Source organism: Blennius ocellaris (assembly GCF_963422515.1).
Source record: "Blennius ocellaris genome assembly, chromosome: 10".
NCBI classification, from domain to species: domain Eukaryota; kingdom Metazoa; phylum Chordata; class Actinopteri; order Blenniiformes; family Blenniidae; genus Blennius; species Blennius ocellaris.
Window position 1 is genome coordinate 18,831,460 of NC_137659.1, and position 16,383 is coordinate 18,847,842.

The 16,383-nt window shown below is 40.4% G+C and overlaps 3 protein-coding genes across 3 annotated transcripts; all 3 read left to right on the forward strand.

Annotated features, from left to right (window-relative positions):
* Window positions 1–479: 479 nt before the first annotated feature.
* rbp1.1 (retinol binding protein 1, cellular, tandem duplicate 1) lies at window positions 480–3,693 on the forward strand (the record flags this gene model as incomplete). Its single annotated transcript, XM_080504146.1, has 4 exons — window positions 480–552; window positions 1,328–1,506; window positions 2,090–2,191; window positions 3,643–3,693. 4 exons carry the CDS (start codon window positions 480–482, stop codon window positions 3,691–3,693), a joined length of 405 nt encoding a protein of 134 aa, XP_080360272.1.
* Window positions 3,694–5,563: 1,870 nt separating this feature from the next.
* rbp2b (retinol binding protein 2b, cellular) lies at window positions 5,564–7,412 on the forward strand (the record flags this gene model as incomplete). The annotated part of the gene is made up of 4 exons (XM_080504145.1): window positions 5,564–5,636; window positions 5,876–6,054; window positions 7,182–7,283; window positions 7,359–7,412. 4 exons carry the CDS (start codon window positions 5,564–5,566, stop codon window positions 7,410–7,412), a joined length of 408 nt encoding a protein of 135 aa, XP_080360271.1.
* Window positions 7,413–9,015: 1,603 nt separating this feature from the next.
* Window positions 9,016–16,095, forward strand: copb2 (COPI coat complex subunit beta 2). The gene is made up of 22 exons (XM_080503683.1): window positions 9,016–9,123; window positions 9,532–9,669; window positions 9,760–9,846; window positions 10,071–10,197; window positions 10,304–10,452; window positions 10,826–10,972; window positions 11,123–11,222; window positions 11,310–11,452; window positions 11,592–11,791; window positions 11,878–11,988; window positions 12,110–12,198; window positions 12,291–12,397; window positions 12,545–12,688; window positions 13,443–13,573; window positions 13,724–13,931; window positions 14,032–14,146; window positions 14,240–14,450; window positions 14,531–14,669; window positions 14,871–15,008; window positions 15,105–15,182; window positions 15,345–15,509; window positions 15,686–16,095. Exons 1-22 carry the CDS (start codon window positions 9,121–9,123, stop codon window positions 15,779–15,781), a joined length of 2,826 nt encoding a protein of 941 aa, XP_080359809.1. The 5' UTR covers window positions 9,016–9,120; the 3' UTR covers window positions 15,782–16,095.
* Window positions 16,096–16,383: the final 288 nt, after the last annotated feature.

Sequence of the window (16,383 nt, forward strand, 5' to 3'; positions counted from 1 at the left end):
ATGATGTGCCTCATCCAATTATTTGACATCTAAGTGATACTTTTATTTATTTCATTAGGCATTTTATTGAAGAACTCAATTTAAACATATTATACAATTAAAAATGTTTTTAAAAAAATCAGCTTGCAGACCAAACCTGCCACACGTGGATGACTGAGTCTGGGTCGACTAATAAAAAGTGTATTCATCCTAATCCCACCTCAGCTGGTAAACACTCTGCTAGTGTGTGCATGCCACATGTAACCGGCATGCTGCAGGATTGAGAAGGTTACGTGCTTTTCCATTACGGGGAGGATGTGGGAGGTGCGAGCGGCGAATTTCCATAAAATAAATGAAACCCGTCAGGTAATCGGATTAAAACGCGTTTGGTTCAAATTGAGGCTTTTGACAGAGCTGCTGTGCACTACCCCTCCGGCAGCCATCCACAGCGCACCTCCTCACTCAGCGGACCTAAAGGAAACCAGCACAAACAAGACAACATGCCTGTCGATCTGAGCGGATACTGGAAGATGATTTCCAATGACAACTTTGAAGAGTACCTCAAGGCTCTGGGTGAGTTTGGAGCAGGGTGGATGGATTCACTGAGGTAATGGGGTGGATCATCATTTGGATCAAAATATTGAGAAGAAACTTAATCTGTGATGGACATATTAAAATGTTGAATAAAAAGATGTCAGCAAAGTAGTTTAAAACCACATGAAATACAAGTTCGAGTTGTAAAATTGTGAAATTGTGAAAATTTTAAAATTTTAAAATTGTAAAATTGTGATCCCAATAGAAATTGCATTCAGTTGGATTCATAACACTGACTAATCCTTTTTAAAGCGATGTTGCAGTTAAAACGTGTCTAATGACTGGAGAGGGCTTGGGTGATATGAGATGTCAAAATCTTAATTCTGATAAGCAACCTTTTTGTCTCGGCTTTAAATTCCAGCTGAGATCTTGAAATCTGCATGTGTTATGGGGTGTAATCTCAGTTTAGTTGAACTATGACTAATTGGAAATGTTGCAGTTTATGCAGCCGTTTATCAGATGGCCTTCCTGTTTGGCAATCGCAGTTTTGATCTTCAGCATATAAAGTCACATGTGACAGATGCTAAAACCTGTATCATCCCATTAAAATGTACATCAGAATGGAAATTAGATGAACTCGTGTTTAAATAAAGTCCTCAATTAAATACACTTAGTCTGAATAAAAATTACAAAAGCCATTCATTCATTCATTCATTCATTGCAATCAAATATTTTAATTGTGACATTCTCTTCACATTGCTTCGCTCACGTTCCCATTAATTTCTTCTCCGTCTTGCTTTGGTGCCTGTTGCAGATGTGAATGTGGCCATCAGGAAAATTGCCACCCTGCTGAAGCCTGACAAGGATATCGCCCACGATGGGGATCACATAGTCATTAAGACCCTCAGTACCTTCAAAAACTACAACATGGACTTTCACGTGGGCAAAGAGTTTGAGGAAGATCTGTCTGGGGTGGATGACAGGAAATGCATGGTGAGTGTAGAGCAAATGTTAGAGACCTATGTGGATCTGTAGCATTAACACATAATCTTAATGTGTGAATTCTATGGGCATATGAACTGACTTTTTTCCTGTGGAGCCCGTCCAGACAGCATATAGTATAATTAGAAAGTATTTGTGGTGAGATCTTGTCATTTTATATTAAACTTTCCTCCTACTCATAAAACTTTCTTTAAACTTCTCACACCCCTGCCAGTGAATTGACATAATGACGAGCAACGCCAGCCAAGATGTGGAAGTCAGGACTCATGATAATCAGATTGTGTCACTGAATACTGAACAGGATCAAAGATTATCTGCAGTACCCCCTTGAAAAAAAGCCCCTTTTGTATGCTGATAGGCTGATTATAGATAAGCTATAAGCTGTTTGGAGGGTCACCCTGAGGGAAAGTCACATGTGTCTGTATGTTTAGGTTTTATCTCAATAATTATTCCAATTTAAAGCAAGGCTATCATTCATTCATAATATTTCATGCTGTATTTTTAAACCAGCATGTTGCATGTTACTAATGGCTGCCTGTACCTGTTTCTCTCTGTGTCCTGTGATGCCATGTAGACCACCATCACTTGGGATGGAGACAAGCTGGTCTGTGTGCAGAAGGGGGAAATTGAAGGAAGAGGCTGGACCCACTGGGTGGATGGAGATGAGCTTCATCTGGTAAGAAAACACCAGTCTTCCATGAATATTAATATATATTCAATTTGGATGCTTTAATAATCCGAATGCAAAATGCCTCTCAGCACTGTATGTGTAGTGCATATATTGAACATGTAGTATGAAATAGTCCAATGGCTCATTCCTGAAAGTTGCAAATAGTTAGATATGACTTATTTACAGCTGAGGTAATTGTGTTATTTCCAGGAGGAATTTACTGGTTATATATAAGTACTTTATAAGCCTCGCTGTGGTAAGGCTTATTGAGACACTTCCCCCTCAGAGTCCAGAGAAGTTCAAGTGTAGTTTGAATGCTTTCCCATGTATGAGGAAACTTCACTTTCTTCACACGGTGTAGAAACTGCGTGTGTGCGTTTGTCGCACAATTTTACAACTAGATGTAAAAATACATACTGAACTTCAATTTTTCCAAAATATTGACATTTATATTATTTTAAAAAAAGGTTGTTCCATTAACTGGACTCCTCTCCTCTGTTTACCTGAGACTTCCAGTTTCCCTGCATATTTCACTCTCAGTCGTGTTATTATCCTGACTTTGCAAATCTAATTTCTGTTGAAAAAGTCATTCAGTCCCCATATCCCCCCCCCCCCCCCCCCCCATCATCTCCCTGGTGAAATTTGCAGCGTGGCCCAGTGTGGCCTGTAATGAAAGCATTTCCAGCTGAAAATACTCTAAAGTAATGACTTCCACATTACCATTTTCATTAGCTTAGCATTATCAGATTTTCCTCTGTATGATTACTGCTATCAAAGCTAAGTAAAAATAATCTGCCAAATTATTTGGTTTAAGTGATGCCAACAGATGTTTTCAATCAGCAGCCATGAAATTAGTTATTAGCAGGAATATCCCAAGAGCTTGAGGAGAGATTAAATGTGAGGCAACAGTGGCCTCTTGTGGTAGAAAAGGGATTGGCAGGGGGATGTACGTTGGTTTTCAAATGGAGTGGGAATACATTTTGTATTATTTAGTGAAAGAAGAATTTACAGAAAGAGTAAAAGTGTTCCTTCGTGAGTTGAGTCTTCCTGAGTGTTTCTTCAGATGAAAATCTCAAGGTTAGATGGACCACAATGTTCATTTCTTTCAGCTCTGTTTCATGTTTCATGGGCATGCCTGTCTCTTCTCTTTAATTCAGATATCTTGCACTTTTGAACCTTCTCCTGATAATCATTTTAAGATCCTTATGTGTATTGTGTGTTATATATCCCTTGTTATTTTGTGACTAATGTTATGACAGAAAACGTAATAATCTGAAACATATTTTGTCATTCAGATGAATAGCATTTTCTATGAAGATTGATTAGACCTTTCTATAATACCACAAAATAATAATAATAATAATAATAATGAAATTGGTTCATTTGTCACTATCACTTTTCTGGGTATTGTTAGAGGTTAAATCTAAAATTGTGCACTTGTCTTTCATTTCTTGCAGGAGCTGAGAGCCGCTGGAGTTGTTTCTAAGCAGGTCTTCAAGAAGACCTAAACAGGCTCTCATTAAACCGCACAATGCCCCAGCACACATTGGCTGACACATCAGACACAATCCAAGCCTCTGACGTACCATCCAACTTCCCCTATGGTCCCTCTCGATCTCCATATGACCCTGTTCCTGCTCTTAATATTATTTCTCATCAAACAGCCCGTTTATATTCTACAAGGATTGTTGCATTGCATTGCCCAAGCCAAGTCACACAAAGTACCAAGGGGGGCAGGTTGGCATGAAACATCATAAAATACATCGCTGTGTATTTTCCTCAGGGTGTGTGCTTTGATTAGCTAGTTTAGATGTGCTGGACGCATGCATAACTCTAGGTGTTCCTGATCAGATAAGTGAACCACACTGATAAAGCAACATGCTGAAATGAGCAATGGGAAAGTTCTGAATGCATTGGGGAGAGAAGATTTGTTCCTCTGTAGGATGGATGCCAATGTAAGCTCAGTGTGCAAAAACACTGAGTTGAGAATGTGGACGACGGCTGCAGACGTCTGTTACTAAGGCTTAGCCTCCAGAATGAATATCAGAAATGATGTATGTATATATCCCTCCCAGTTCCTTTGGGAATGTACCACTGACAGTAGGATGACTCAATCAATAAATCAGTTCTCAGCATTGCCCGTTGTTTCTTTTGTCTTCATTGAAGTATCTTTACAATGTATTTGCATCACAAATAAGCAACTCTTCAAGCCTGAAGTTCAGAGGCAGCTCCTGTAATTTGAAAAAGCTTCTCCAGCCGTGCAAGAGAAATCTGAAGGCCTCCATTTATGCAGCAACCACAAAAGTGAAATCACGCCATCTGAATCACTTAATCTGTCAGCTCCCTTTGCCATCACCAATTGGCCAGTCTATCAGCTGTCCAACTAACTTGATCATTCTGAGCTGCTGCTCACATTGCTCCTCTTTCTCCTGCTGCATTCAGAACCCGGCCGCCTCACCAGCGTCGACCTGTGGGTTCAGTTTGCTTGTGACTCCCCGGGTTGTTGGTATTGATTCCTACCCTGCTGTTGCTTTGGGTGGTTATAAAATGAAGCTTTCAGAAAGGGATCAAAACAAGAGTCTGGCACCAAAAAGAAACTTTTACAGTGATCGTATACTACCCCCCCCCCCCAATTTTTTATAAAAGTTATTTACTCAGCTCTGTAAAAAATTAAAAAAAAGAACCTGAATTCCACCTTAAATCAGGTTTGTATTTCTTTCCGGTCATTTCATGAAACTTATCTGCACTCAAAGTTCAACTTGTGTTTATCCCACTGTGATAATGGCATAGCACTTTGAGGGGCTTCCAGTGAAACATGTTCGTCTGTCGTTTTATAGCCACACTTCAGAAACATTTTTTTTTCTTTATTCTCATATAGACCATTTATTGCTAAACAAGTTGAACTTAAGTAAACCACACACTCAAAGTTCAAGGATTCCAGTTTAGTATTTGAGTTTGCCGCAGGACAAGAACAAATAAAGAAAAAAACCCTGTTGGCACAGGTTACAAAATAGCCTCTCCTGTCTGTACACTGTACATCGACCCATCACTGCACTATGTGCATGTGTATTTGCTCAAAAAACACATGTGAAAAAAAGAGGAATGATAGTGGTACATGTTTTTTGATAGGTTTACACCTGCAGGCATGACCTGTAACTTCCTTCAATCATCAAATGAAGCCTGAAATAAATAAATAAAAGTCCCAAACCCTTCCGAAAAGCAGCCGCTCCTGCAATTAGTCTTCAAGCAATAAGCTCACTTATCAATAGTTCTTTGCCCCCATGCCCCCGACTCATATAAAAGCAGGAGGACACCCTGCCCCTTCCCCCTTCTTGCACTGTCTAAAGTCTACACACCATCGCGTCACCAGCTGCCACCATGCCTGCAGACTTCAATGGAAAATGGACACTTGAAAACAATGATAAATTTGAGGATTACTTGAAAGCGTTGGGTAAGAAATGTTTTATTCTCGTAGACCTGATTCTGGTAGGATTGTCTTGTCTTTCCTGAAAGTTGGACAGATTGGAATTTATGCTCTTTCAGTCTGGTGGAACCTGTTACCAAAATATCGAGAGGTCAATTTTAAATTAGATGTATAATCAACTCTCTCTCTTTCTCTCTCTCTCTCTCTCTCTCTCTCTCTCTCTCTCTCTCTCTCTCTCTCTCTCTCTCTCTCTCTCTCTCTCTTAGATATTGACTTCGCAACAAGGAAAATCGCCATCTCCCTCTCTCAGACCAAAGTGGTTACCCAAAATGGAGACAATTTTGAGTTCAAGACACTCAGCACATTCAGGAATTATGAGCTGAGCTTTACTGTAGGGGTGGAATTCGATGAGCACACAAAGGGGCTGGACAACAGAAACATCAAGGTGGGTCAAACTTCTGAGAAGTGTGTGAATGATAACAAATTAGATTGTATATATGCTTTAAGACCTCATTAGAAAAACTGTAGACAACTGACGTGTGTAGAACAATACCTACAGGTACTGTGTCCTTTAGAAGGTCATATTATACAGCTTTCTAACGTTTTCACATGGGTCTCATTGGTTCTAAAACATTGTATTCAAAGTTTATTGCCTCAAATCCAGTTTTTCCTTGATTTTGATCCATTTGAATATTGGATCCTAGGAGCTGCATTCAAAATCTGCTGTGTCTGTGTGAGCTGGACTGGCTCCGCCTACACATGCCTATCTATGGGAAGATGGTACTTCCACCAGAGGAAGTACTTCCTCTGGTGGTGCCATGTGCCAGAGCAGAGCTTGCTAATTGTGGGAGGGTCAAAGAGAGCAAAGAAAGCATTCCTTGATTGGGATTGGCTAAACCCACGATGACACTATTTAGGGTTTGAGTTCTGATTAGCTCGTTGAAGCAACACACTTTTTGAAAATTGAATCAAGCCAGGTCGAGAGAGGACAGATTTTCTTCACTTCTGGGCCATTATTCCTATGTATGGGGACGATTATTACTTTTGGGAAACCATTAGAAAATACATTTTGCATGATATTACCCCTTTAAGCGAAGTTCCCATTTTCATTGACTTGAATGAAAATATACATGTCTTATATCAAAATAGGATTGCAAATCATAACAAATGAAAAGCCGAGAAGCTGCTACATATTGTATTTGTTTTAGGTTTCATTATATTTCATTGACGTTCTCATGTGGCATTATTAGTAATTTTCTTCATAATTTCAAACCCAATTTGTTGTTATTGTAGTGTCTGTTATTGTATCCTTTCAATATTTCAGACTTCAGTGCACAGACTAAGACAAAGAAGAGTCATAAAAGATAAGCAAATACATCCCTAATGACAACATAAAAGCAAGAGTAAATTGGTTACTCTTTATGGTTGCATTAGACTTCAATTGAGCACCCAGAGCAGTAATAATAACACATATTTACAGAAAATTACTCCCTCAGCTCTCGGTCTGAAATGCACACAGGAGACACAACATGGGTTAATGGTTCAGTAAGTGAGGTACATGCTGTCTTGTAGAGTCTGGTGACCTGGGAAGGAAACAAGCTGGTGTGCACTCAGAAAGGGGAGAAGGCCAACCGTGGCTGGAAACACTGGATTGACGGAGACAAACTCTACCTGGTGAGTTTCTGAGCGTCGTTTAACACGCTGTATGTCCCTTCTTCTGAATAACACCAGATTATTTCTCTTCTACAGGAGCTGACATGTGAAGATATAGTTTGCGTGCAGGTCTTCAAGAGGAAGGAATAACATCTGTCTTTGTTGTCATGTACTCGTTTACAAGGTCAATAATTTCTCCATGTTTTGACGGATGAGTGAATAAAGGCTTTTTAAGCTAATGTCAAAAATTGCAGGTATTTGGTGTTTTTCATTGTACATTTTCATGTTCAAGGAGAATAAGTACACATAACTTATTTCAATTAATTTCACTTAACTCAAAAATTAACTATGTAGTAAAATAACAAGCTACTCTCGATGCTTCTAAATTCGTGAGTTCTGCTGTTACTGTTACAAAGATCCACTTCCCACAGCTGGTTTTATATCAATAAAAATATAATTAACACTGGCGACAATTCTCAAACCCTTTGTTTTATTACATTTTTAGATGTTCACACAATTAACCATTCTCACAAATGGAGGACTTCATGTGTATTGACACCAATGAAAGAACCTTACCTCTTTACAAAGAGGTAAACTGTGTTGCGTTACGGTGAGAATATCCGTGGTTTAAAATTGGGCTTCATGGTCTTGAGTGTTGGATGTTCTTTTGTGCAGGTGTGGCTTTTCCTTGTATGACGTAACCTGCCTTGACACATCGTTAGCTCCAGTCCCCTACAATCCTAAAATGGTAACGCAGTGCAGACAATGGGTGGATACATGCTTAAACAGCACATCTATGCTCTGTCGTTTTATGTGAACATGTGTCCTAAAAAATATGTTTCTGACACTTAATTCATTCTTTTGCAGGCCTGTCAAAACGTTTCAATTGTTAAGCACTCACACTGTTCAAAATCAACATAAAAACGACCCAAGGGTTGATAAAATGGTAGAAGAAGGATGAATTACAATTCTGTTGAGCAGCTAACTAATTTCTCAAGATGATGAAGAGAATGGTCTAACCAAGTGATTAATAATGGTGACTGTGGAAAATAAAGAAGTCATAAGCACCCTTTACAAAAAGCAAGAATGAACTTAGTCACTAAATGGAAGATCATGCAAGACAGTGAGATCGAGGCAGATAAACCACTGTGGAGACCCCTGAGGGCAGAAGAATTCCTCTTAGTCTACTTATTCAAAGACATGAAAGAAAGGGCCTCAGTTTTTTAAATCCTATTTGGGTGACTCCCTGCAACACACCAGTAAGAATTTTGGGATCCACCGCTGAAATTTGTCCTTGGACATAACTTTGCAGTCAGCAACACTGACTATCAGGAGAAATAAATTGGCATCAGATTCATCCTTGACTCATGAATTGTTCCAAAATGGAATATTACGCAATTACAAAAAAACTGATCATAGGCAACTGCCATTGATCTCTATTCTGATAATGTGATGATGATGATGATTCTTCTTCTTCTTCTTCTTCTTCTTCTTCTTCTTCTTCTTCTTCTTCTTCTTCTTCTTCTTCTTCTTCTTCTTCTTATTATTATTATTATTATTATTATTATTATTATTATTATTATTATTATTATTATTATTATTATTATTATTATTATTAAAGTAGTAGTATACAGTTTAAACGAAGCGGCTCTGATAACTTCAGTGTCCTCGTGGCAGTGCATCCTCTGCTGACGGACTTTGCTCGCGTCATCACTTTCACAGCTCAACTCTCGCGAGAGGATCTTCCAGGAAGTTCCACGTCAGTGCAGTGGTCACCGAAATCGCAGCGTTTGGACCCCGATTACACCGATCCAGAACACATTTATCTGATCTTATTGCGACAACACAGGAATAAAACATGGTAAGATGAATTTGAAATGTATTTTGTGTCCATATAACGGTTCTAATTGCTCTGTTTGTTTTAAACACTTCTAAAATGCGATGTCAATATTACGCTTGCGAATAGCTTAGCAGCTAACTAGCTTGTAGCTGAGGGCCTTTTGATTCTCTACCATTGCGATCTCCAAGTTTGTTACTCGTCTGTCTTTATTGCGAGCTACTTCTGAAGGTGCGTGTGATAGGTCTTTCAAGTGTAGTGCAATTTAAACCTTATAAGATACAATGAGTCCCCTGTGTTAGCTGCTAACCGGTCTTGCTCAGGACATTTACGTGGACACTGGTGTTTGCTCCTCGATTGAAGTTACTTAAGTCAAGTCAACAATGAGCACAATAAGAATGCACAGTAATGTCGTCTGCTTTTTTGTTTCAGCCTCTCAGGCTGGACATCAAGCGGAGGCTGACAGCCAGGTCTGACCGGGTGAAGAGTGTGGACCTTCACCCCACTGAGCCATGGATGCTGGCAAGTTTGTACAACGGGAGTGTCTGTGTGTGGAACCACGAAACGCAGGTATTGAAGAAGTTTAATGGCGTAATGCTAACGAATGTTTGGAAGTCAGTTAATAAGTTGTACCCTATAACTCTGTCCCTTTACCCTTAGACTCTGGTCAAGACATTTGAAGTGTGTGACCTACCTGTCAGAGCTTCCAAATTTGTGGCTCGAAAGAATTGGGTTATCACAGGAGCAGTAAGTAACATTTTTCTACAGTTTTGTTTTCTGACTACAGCTTTTAATAATAATAATTTTAATGATAGAATATATCTTATGCGTGTTGTGCTTATACCTTAGTTTTTTTCTATTATGTTTGCATTCAAGTCTCAGATACAAGTCATTATTATATTTTTAGTTTTTGAACGTGGCAAAATTATGACTCTTATGCTAACATTCAAACATCTTGCATCCCTGCTCAGGATGACATGCAGATCCGTGTGTTCAATTACAACACCTTGGAGCGGGTTCACATGTTTGAGGCCCACTCTGATTACATCCGTTGCATTGCTGTTCATCCAACACAGCCATACATTCTCACCAGCAGCGGTATGGAAGCTACATAATACCGATTTTGTACAATGATTTTAAAAACAAAATTTTAGTTACTGTGTAATTATTACACTTATTCATAATGATCTTTGTGCCTTTGCAGATGACATGTTGATCAAGCTGTGGGACTGGGAGAAGAAGTGGTCGTGCAGCCAGGTGTTTGAAGGTCACACTCATTACGTAATGCAGATTGTCATCAACCCGAAGGACAACAACCAGTTTGCCAGTGCTTCCCTGGACAGAACAATTAAGGTGGGAGCGAGTTAATGTTGCTATCATCACTGCAATGGATTTGCACACTTAAAGCATATTTTGTACCGGAGAAATTAAGGCCTGGATGAAATTCCGGCTGACCCCTAAACAATTGTCTGGGGCCTGAGGCTCTTTTTGTTCTCGAGTTGTCTTTATTTGTGAACAAAAAAGAGATTTCAAAATCTTGAAAAATGTCATGAAATGTTAACTTTATTAAGTTGTGTTTAGTACAGTTAAAACTTTGCATCAAAAGACATGTTTATTCAGTACATATTTCACTGTTTCATGTCGTGGACCCTGTGTGTTATGTACAACAAAAGTCTGTCATATTCTTGGATATCTGTTGATCTCTATGGCTTTTGGCTTGATACAGGTTTGGCAGCTCGGCTCTTCGTCCCCCAACTTCACTTTGGAGGGTCACGAGAAAGGAGTAAATTGCATTGACTACTACAGCGGAGGCGACAAGCCCTACCTGATATCTGGAGCGGATGATCGTCAAGTCAAAATCTGGGACTATCAGGTGAGAAACGTATTCATTATGATTGGATACAAGATTATGACTGAACGGTGACAAAGATGTTGCTTATTGTACTGTCCTGTCTTCACTATGTTTATTGTTGAAGGCTGTTTCTACATACGATTCGTTCAACTGTCTTTCTCTCTGTTGCAGAACAAAACTTGTGTTCAGACTTTAGAGGGCCACGCACAGAACGTCTCTTGTGTCAGCTTCCACCCAGAGCTCCCCATCATCATCACTGGATCAGAAGATGGTAAGCGACAGTAACCTCATTCATCTACTCGACTACATCCAGGACGCATCAACTCACTCAGGCGTGTAACTTAATCTCCTTTTGTAGGCACGGTGCGTATCTGGCACTCAAGCACTTATCGTCTGGAGAGCACACTGAACTATGGCATGGAGCGAGTGTGGTGTGTGTGTGGCCTCAGAGGCTCCAACAATGTGGCACTCGGTTATGATGAAGGCAGCATCATCATCAAGGTGAGCAAAGTGAAGACAGACCAACCAAAAAGTTCCTCAAAGAGCTTGAGTCTCCCAGTGGAAACATGAAAAATAAAATGCATCTCTGAAATGATAAAAGATCCCTAAATTCTTATTCCTGACGTTTATTTGTGTGTAGGTTGGTCGAGAGGAGCCAGCCATGTCCATGGACACCAACGGCAAAATCATCTGGGCCAAACACAGTGAAATTCAGCAGGCCAATCTGAAGGCAATGGGTGATGCGGAAATAAAGGATGGTGAAAGGCTCCCACTGGCTGTCAAAGACATGGGCAGCTGTGAGATTTACCCTCAAACCATACAGCATAACCCCAATGGAAGGTATTGTTATGCTCACTCCTTTTCAGCCTCTGATAAATGAAGAATACCCTAAGCACTAACCTGTTTGGCTTGTTTTTTTCTCTCAGGTTTGTTGTGGTGTGTGGAGATGGAGAGTATATCATCTACACTGCCATGGCTTTGAGGAACAAGAGTTTTGGCTCTGCACAGGAGTTCGCCTGGGCACACGACTCCTCTGAGTAAGTTTGAAGTGTATCGAAAATTCTCGTGCGCTACGTTACAACCTGATGAACTTGTATGTTCATTCTCAGTAATTACCTCCTTATTAATTAACCGTCTTTATTCTTTTCTCGTTAACAGATATGCCATCAGAGAAAGCAACAGCATTGTCAAAATCTTCAAAAATTTCAAAGAAAAAAAGTCGTTTAAGCCCGACTTTGGAGCAGAAGGTAACAAGATCATGTTTAGATTAGACGTTTTTAGTGTTTTGATGGGAATTGTAGTCTTGTATACTCAATGTGTTTCCATATCATCTCTTCAGGGATCTATGGAGGGTTTTTGCTCGGGGTGAGGTCGGTGACCGGCCTGGCGTTTTATGACTGGGAGAACACTGAGCTCGTCCGCCGCATCGAGATCCAGCCAAAGCATGTAAGACTTAGTCACCTATTGATCTGAACAATCAATAATTGTTTTTCAAACAACTCTATTTGTAACCGTTGCAGTTGGTGTCTAATCGTTTTAGTAACTTTTGTCATTTCATTTTTCTGTCCCCTTCCTTTTCCAATATTTGTCCAGATTTTCTGGTCAGACTCTGGTGAACTGGTCTGCATTGCTACAGAGGAGTCCTTCTTCATTCTGCGTTACATGGCAGATAAAGTTGCTGCATCCCAGGAGAACAATGAAGGAGTAACAGAGGATGGTATTGAAGATGCCTTTGAGGTAAGCACCTCATCAGAACTGTTATTTACATTATTTCATGAGCTAAAAGCTTCAGGTTTGAACTAATGATTGGCGCCGATTCTGTTCATATAGTATCAATTAGGGCATGTTCACACTGCAGGGAAATGCAACACTCAATTGTAATTTTTTTGCTCACTCGTGACCCACATCCGACCTATTTTGTGGCTCCGCTAAAATGTTAAAAGCTGTTCTCTTTTTTTTCTTTTTTTTTTGTCCTCATTCTTCTTCCTTCCCCTCATCGGTTTATCTAGATTTTGTCACCTCGCATTTACCAACCACTTGAAAATGGATATACATGTGCAGACCTGTGTTGTCAGATGTGGCGGGTATCCCCAGATTGGGGAGCCAAATGATCTTATCTTTTTGATTTTGTGCATTTGTATGTTTGTCTGAGATTTAGGCTGGTCTTTATTGAGGTGTGTGGGTCTCATGTTGTTTGGGCTGCAAACACTGAGTCACATCTGTCCATCTTGGTGCTGACCAGTATGCCATCCATGTTTTACTTGTGTCAACAGCGTCTTCTGCACATGCGCTCTGACAGAGGTCTCCTTTAAAATGTAATGTGAATGATCATGCAAAAAAAAATTAATCTGATCCCAGCACAAAATGGGGATTAAGCATGAACCCCTTCAGTGTGAATGTAGCCTTAGTATCAGCTGTATATTACCAAAGATGCATTATACCTCTCAAACAAGTCTCACTATCATGAATTCACATTCAATTTAACCTGCAGGTCCAGGGAGAGATCCAGGAGATCGTGAAGACCGGACTTTGGGTTGGAGACTGCTTCATCTACACCAGCTCTGTAAACAGGCTCAACTACTTTGTTGGTGGAGAGATTGTCACGATTGCACACTTGGACAGGTAAGAATCCAGCGTAATTCAGTTCTTAGTTAATAAGGGAGGATACATTTTAATTCTTTATTCATTACGTGTATCACGACAAACGGAATCGTTGTATGCCACATGTTGAAAGACAAGCACCTAAACGCCTAGTGTCTTCTTTCCCTGCAGGACCATGTACCTTTTGGGCTACATACCGAAGGATGACCGCCTGTACCTTGGAGACAAGGAGCTCAACATCGTCAGTTACTCCTTGCTGGTCTCGGTCTTGGAGTACCAGACTGCTGTGATGAGGAGAGACTTTGGGATGGCTGACAAGGTGCTACCCACTATACCCAAGGAGCAGAGGACCAGAGTGGCACACTTCCTCGAGAAACAGGTAAGGAACTTTCCATTATTATTTACTTGCTGTATTTCAAATGGATCTCGGCTTCTCAAAGAAAACAAAATACGTTGGTTTTTGTTTTGTTGTTGTTCAGGGTTTCAAACAGCAGGCTCTGGCAGTGTCCACGGACCCAGAGCACAGGTTTGAGTTGGCCTTGCAGCTTGGAGAGTTAAAGATTGCCTACCAGCTGGCTGTGGAGGCAGAGGCAAGTACCATGCCATCTGGTTTACCATCTATCATATCACTGGTAATGTGTTCTGTTGAGTGTGAGGCTAATACTTCTCATTTTGACTTGCAGTCAGAACAAAAGTGGAAGCAGCTGGCAGAGCTAGCTATCAGTAAGTGCCAGTTCGGTTTGGCCCAAGAGTGTCTGCACCATGCCCAGGACTATGGTGGTCTGCTGCTCCTCGCCACAGCCTCCGGTAATGCCACCATGGTAGGCAAGCTGGCGGAGGGGGCCGAAAAGGACGGCAAGAACAATGTGGCCTTCATGACCTATTTCCTGCAGGGGAAGTAAGTATTGAGAAGAGCCTTCACATTAAATACACTGCTTTCATTGTGCATATTTAATCAGTATTGTCCTCTCTCTGTAGACTGGATCAATGTTTGGAGCTTCTGATTCGGACAAACAGACTACCCGAAGCGGCCTTTCTGGCCCGCACCTATTTGCCCAGCCAGGTGTCTCGTGTGGTCAAACTGTGGCGGGAGAACCTATCAAAAGTCAACCAGAAGGTCAGATCTGTCATCAAACCTTTAAAGCAATTACAGTGTTGTCAATAAATGTGAATTTAGGGTAGAAAACAGTATTATTTTACGTTAGATTGCGGGGTTTTGACATGTTAGTTTTGGGCAAAACTACCAAAATGCCCATGCTGGATATCTGGGCACTTTCTTTTCCTCGACGGTGATTTAGTCTCTTGTATTTGAATACAGGCAGCTGATTCCCTCGCAGACCCCACAGAGTATGAAAACCTGTTCCCTGGACTCAAAGAAGCCTTTGCAGCTGAATATTACCTGAGAGAGACCTGCTTGGGCACCTCCAGGCCTGCAAGAGACTATCCACTCGTCACAGTAAGTTGAATGAATGGTGTCAGTCGTTGCCCATTATTATCAAAGGTTGCACTCCATCGTTGCATTATTTCTGACCTCGTTTCTTCCGTTTTGCAGCTGAATGAAGACAGAAACATTCTGGAGGAAGCTCAGGGATATGAGCCCAAAGGAACCTTCATCCCTCTGGTGTCACAGGTTTGTCTACACTGTAATTTTCTGTAAATATGATTACGCATGGTTTGTAATTAACAGCACTTGTCCTCACATGTGTTCTCATCCATTGTAATCTTAAAAAAAAAAAAATGTTTGAAAGAACTAGACTGATTAGTAAACTCTTTTCTTTCTTTTTTTTTGCAGACAAAAGATGGTGAAGAATCGACTTTGGTGCCAGAAGCTCCTGTTGCTGCTGTGACGCCTTCGCAGCCTGAACCTGTTGCTACAAAAGAAGAGGATAAAGATGAAGAAGAGGACGACGATGAAGACGAGGAAATCCCTGAATTCTCAGAGTCACAAAAAGATAAAGTAGGGCTTCCTTTGGATCATTGATAATAAATGTTTATTTTGTTTAACTCACTATTTAGCGTGTTATTTTCTTTACTTCTTAAATTGTGAAACTGCAATATAACTAACATCTTTTGAACAATTGTGACATTTCACAGAAGAATTGTTTTAATCTGTACGTGCGTGTCTCTTGGTAGTGTCTGGACGAGCTGGAGGTGGACCTTGACAACATGGAGCTGGACGACATCGACACCACAGACGTTAACCTTGATGATGACTTCTTAGATGACTGAGACCTGCCAACCCTCTTCAGACCATATTTAAAGAAATCCAGAGACCAAACTCCCTTTCCCTCACTTGTTTTTGTATTTGTACTGTCATACCGTCATGTCAGCCTACTGCAGTGTCGGGGTTTAACGCTGAAATGAACATGTTTTCTTTTCAAACGATGGATAGAAAGACCTTATCCATTTCAAACTCGACATTTTTTACTCCAGTTGATTGTTTCAGAATTGCTAACTGTCCGTTCACTGGGCAATATGTTATATACTCTGCTTTGTTTTGTCTGTGTTGGCAGATCAATGAATAAAGTCCAATAAATTTAAGATTGCTGTACATATTCACCTTTGACTTGAGAGTTTTCAATACTTGACCATTTCAGACATAAGTTGTAAGGAAGAACCAGAACAGTTTCTGCTCTACAGAACTTCTGGGAAAGTGAAACTAACTTTGATTAAGGGGCTAATAATTCTGTTTGGTGGGGTAGAAGCACTGGAAAGAGAATAATAACCTAATGAAGTTGTAGTTCATTAAGAAAATGTTCAAGGTGTTTTAAAAAGCAGTGCACTTTGAAATCAAATTCCACAGTTCTTCAGAAAAAGCTTCTCTAACCCTA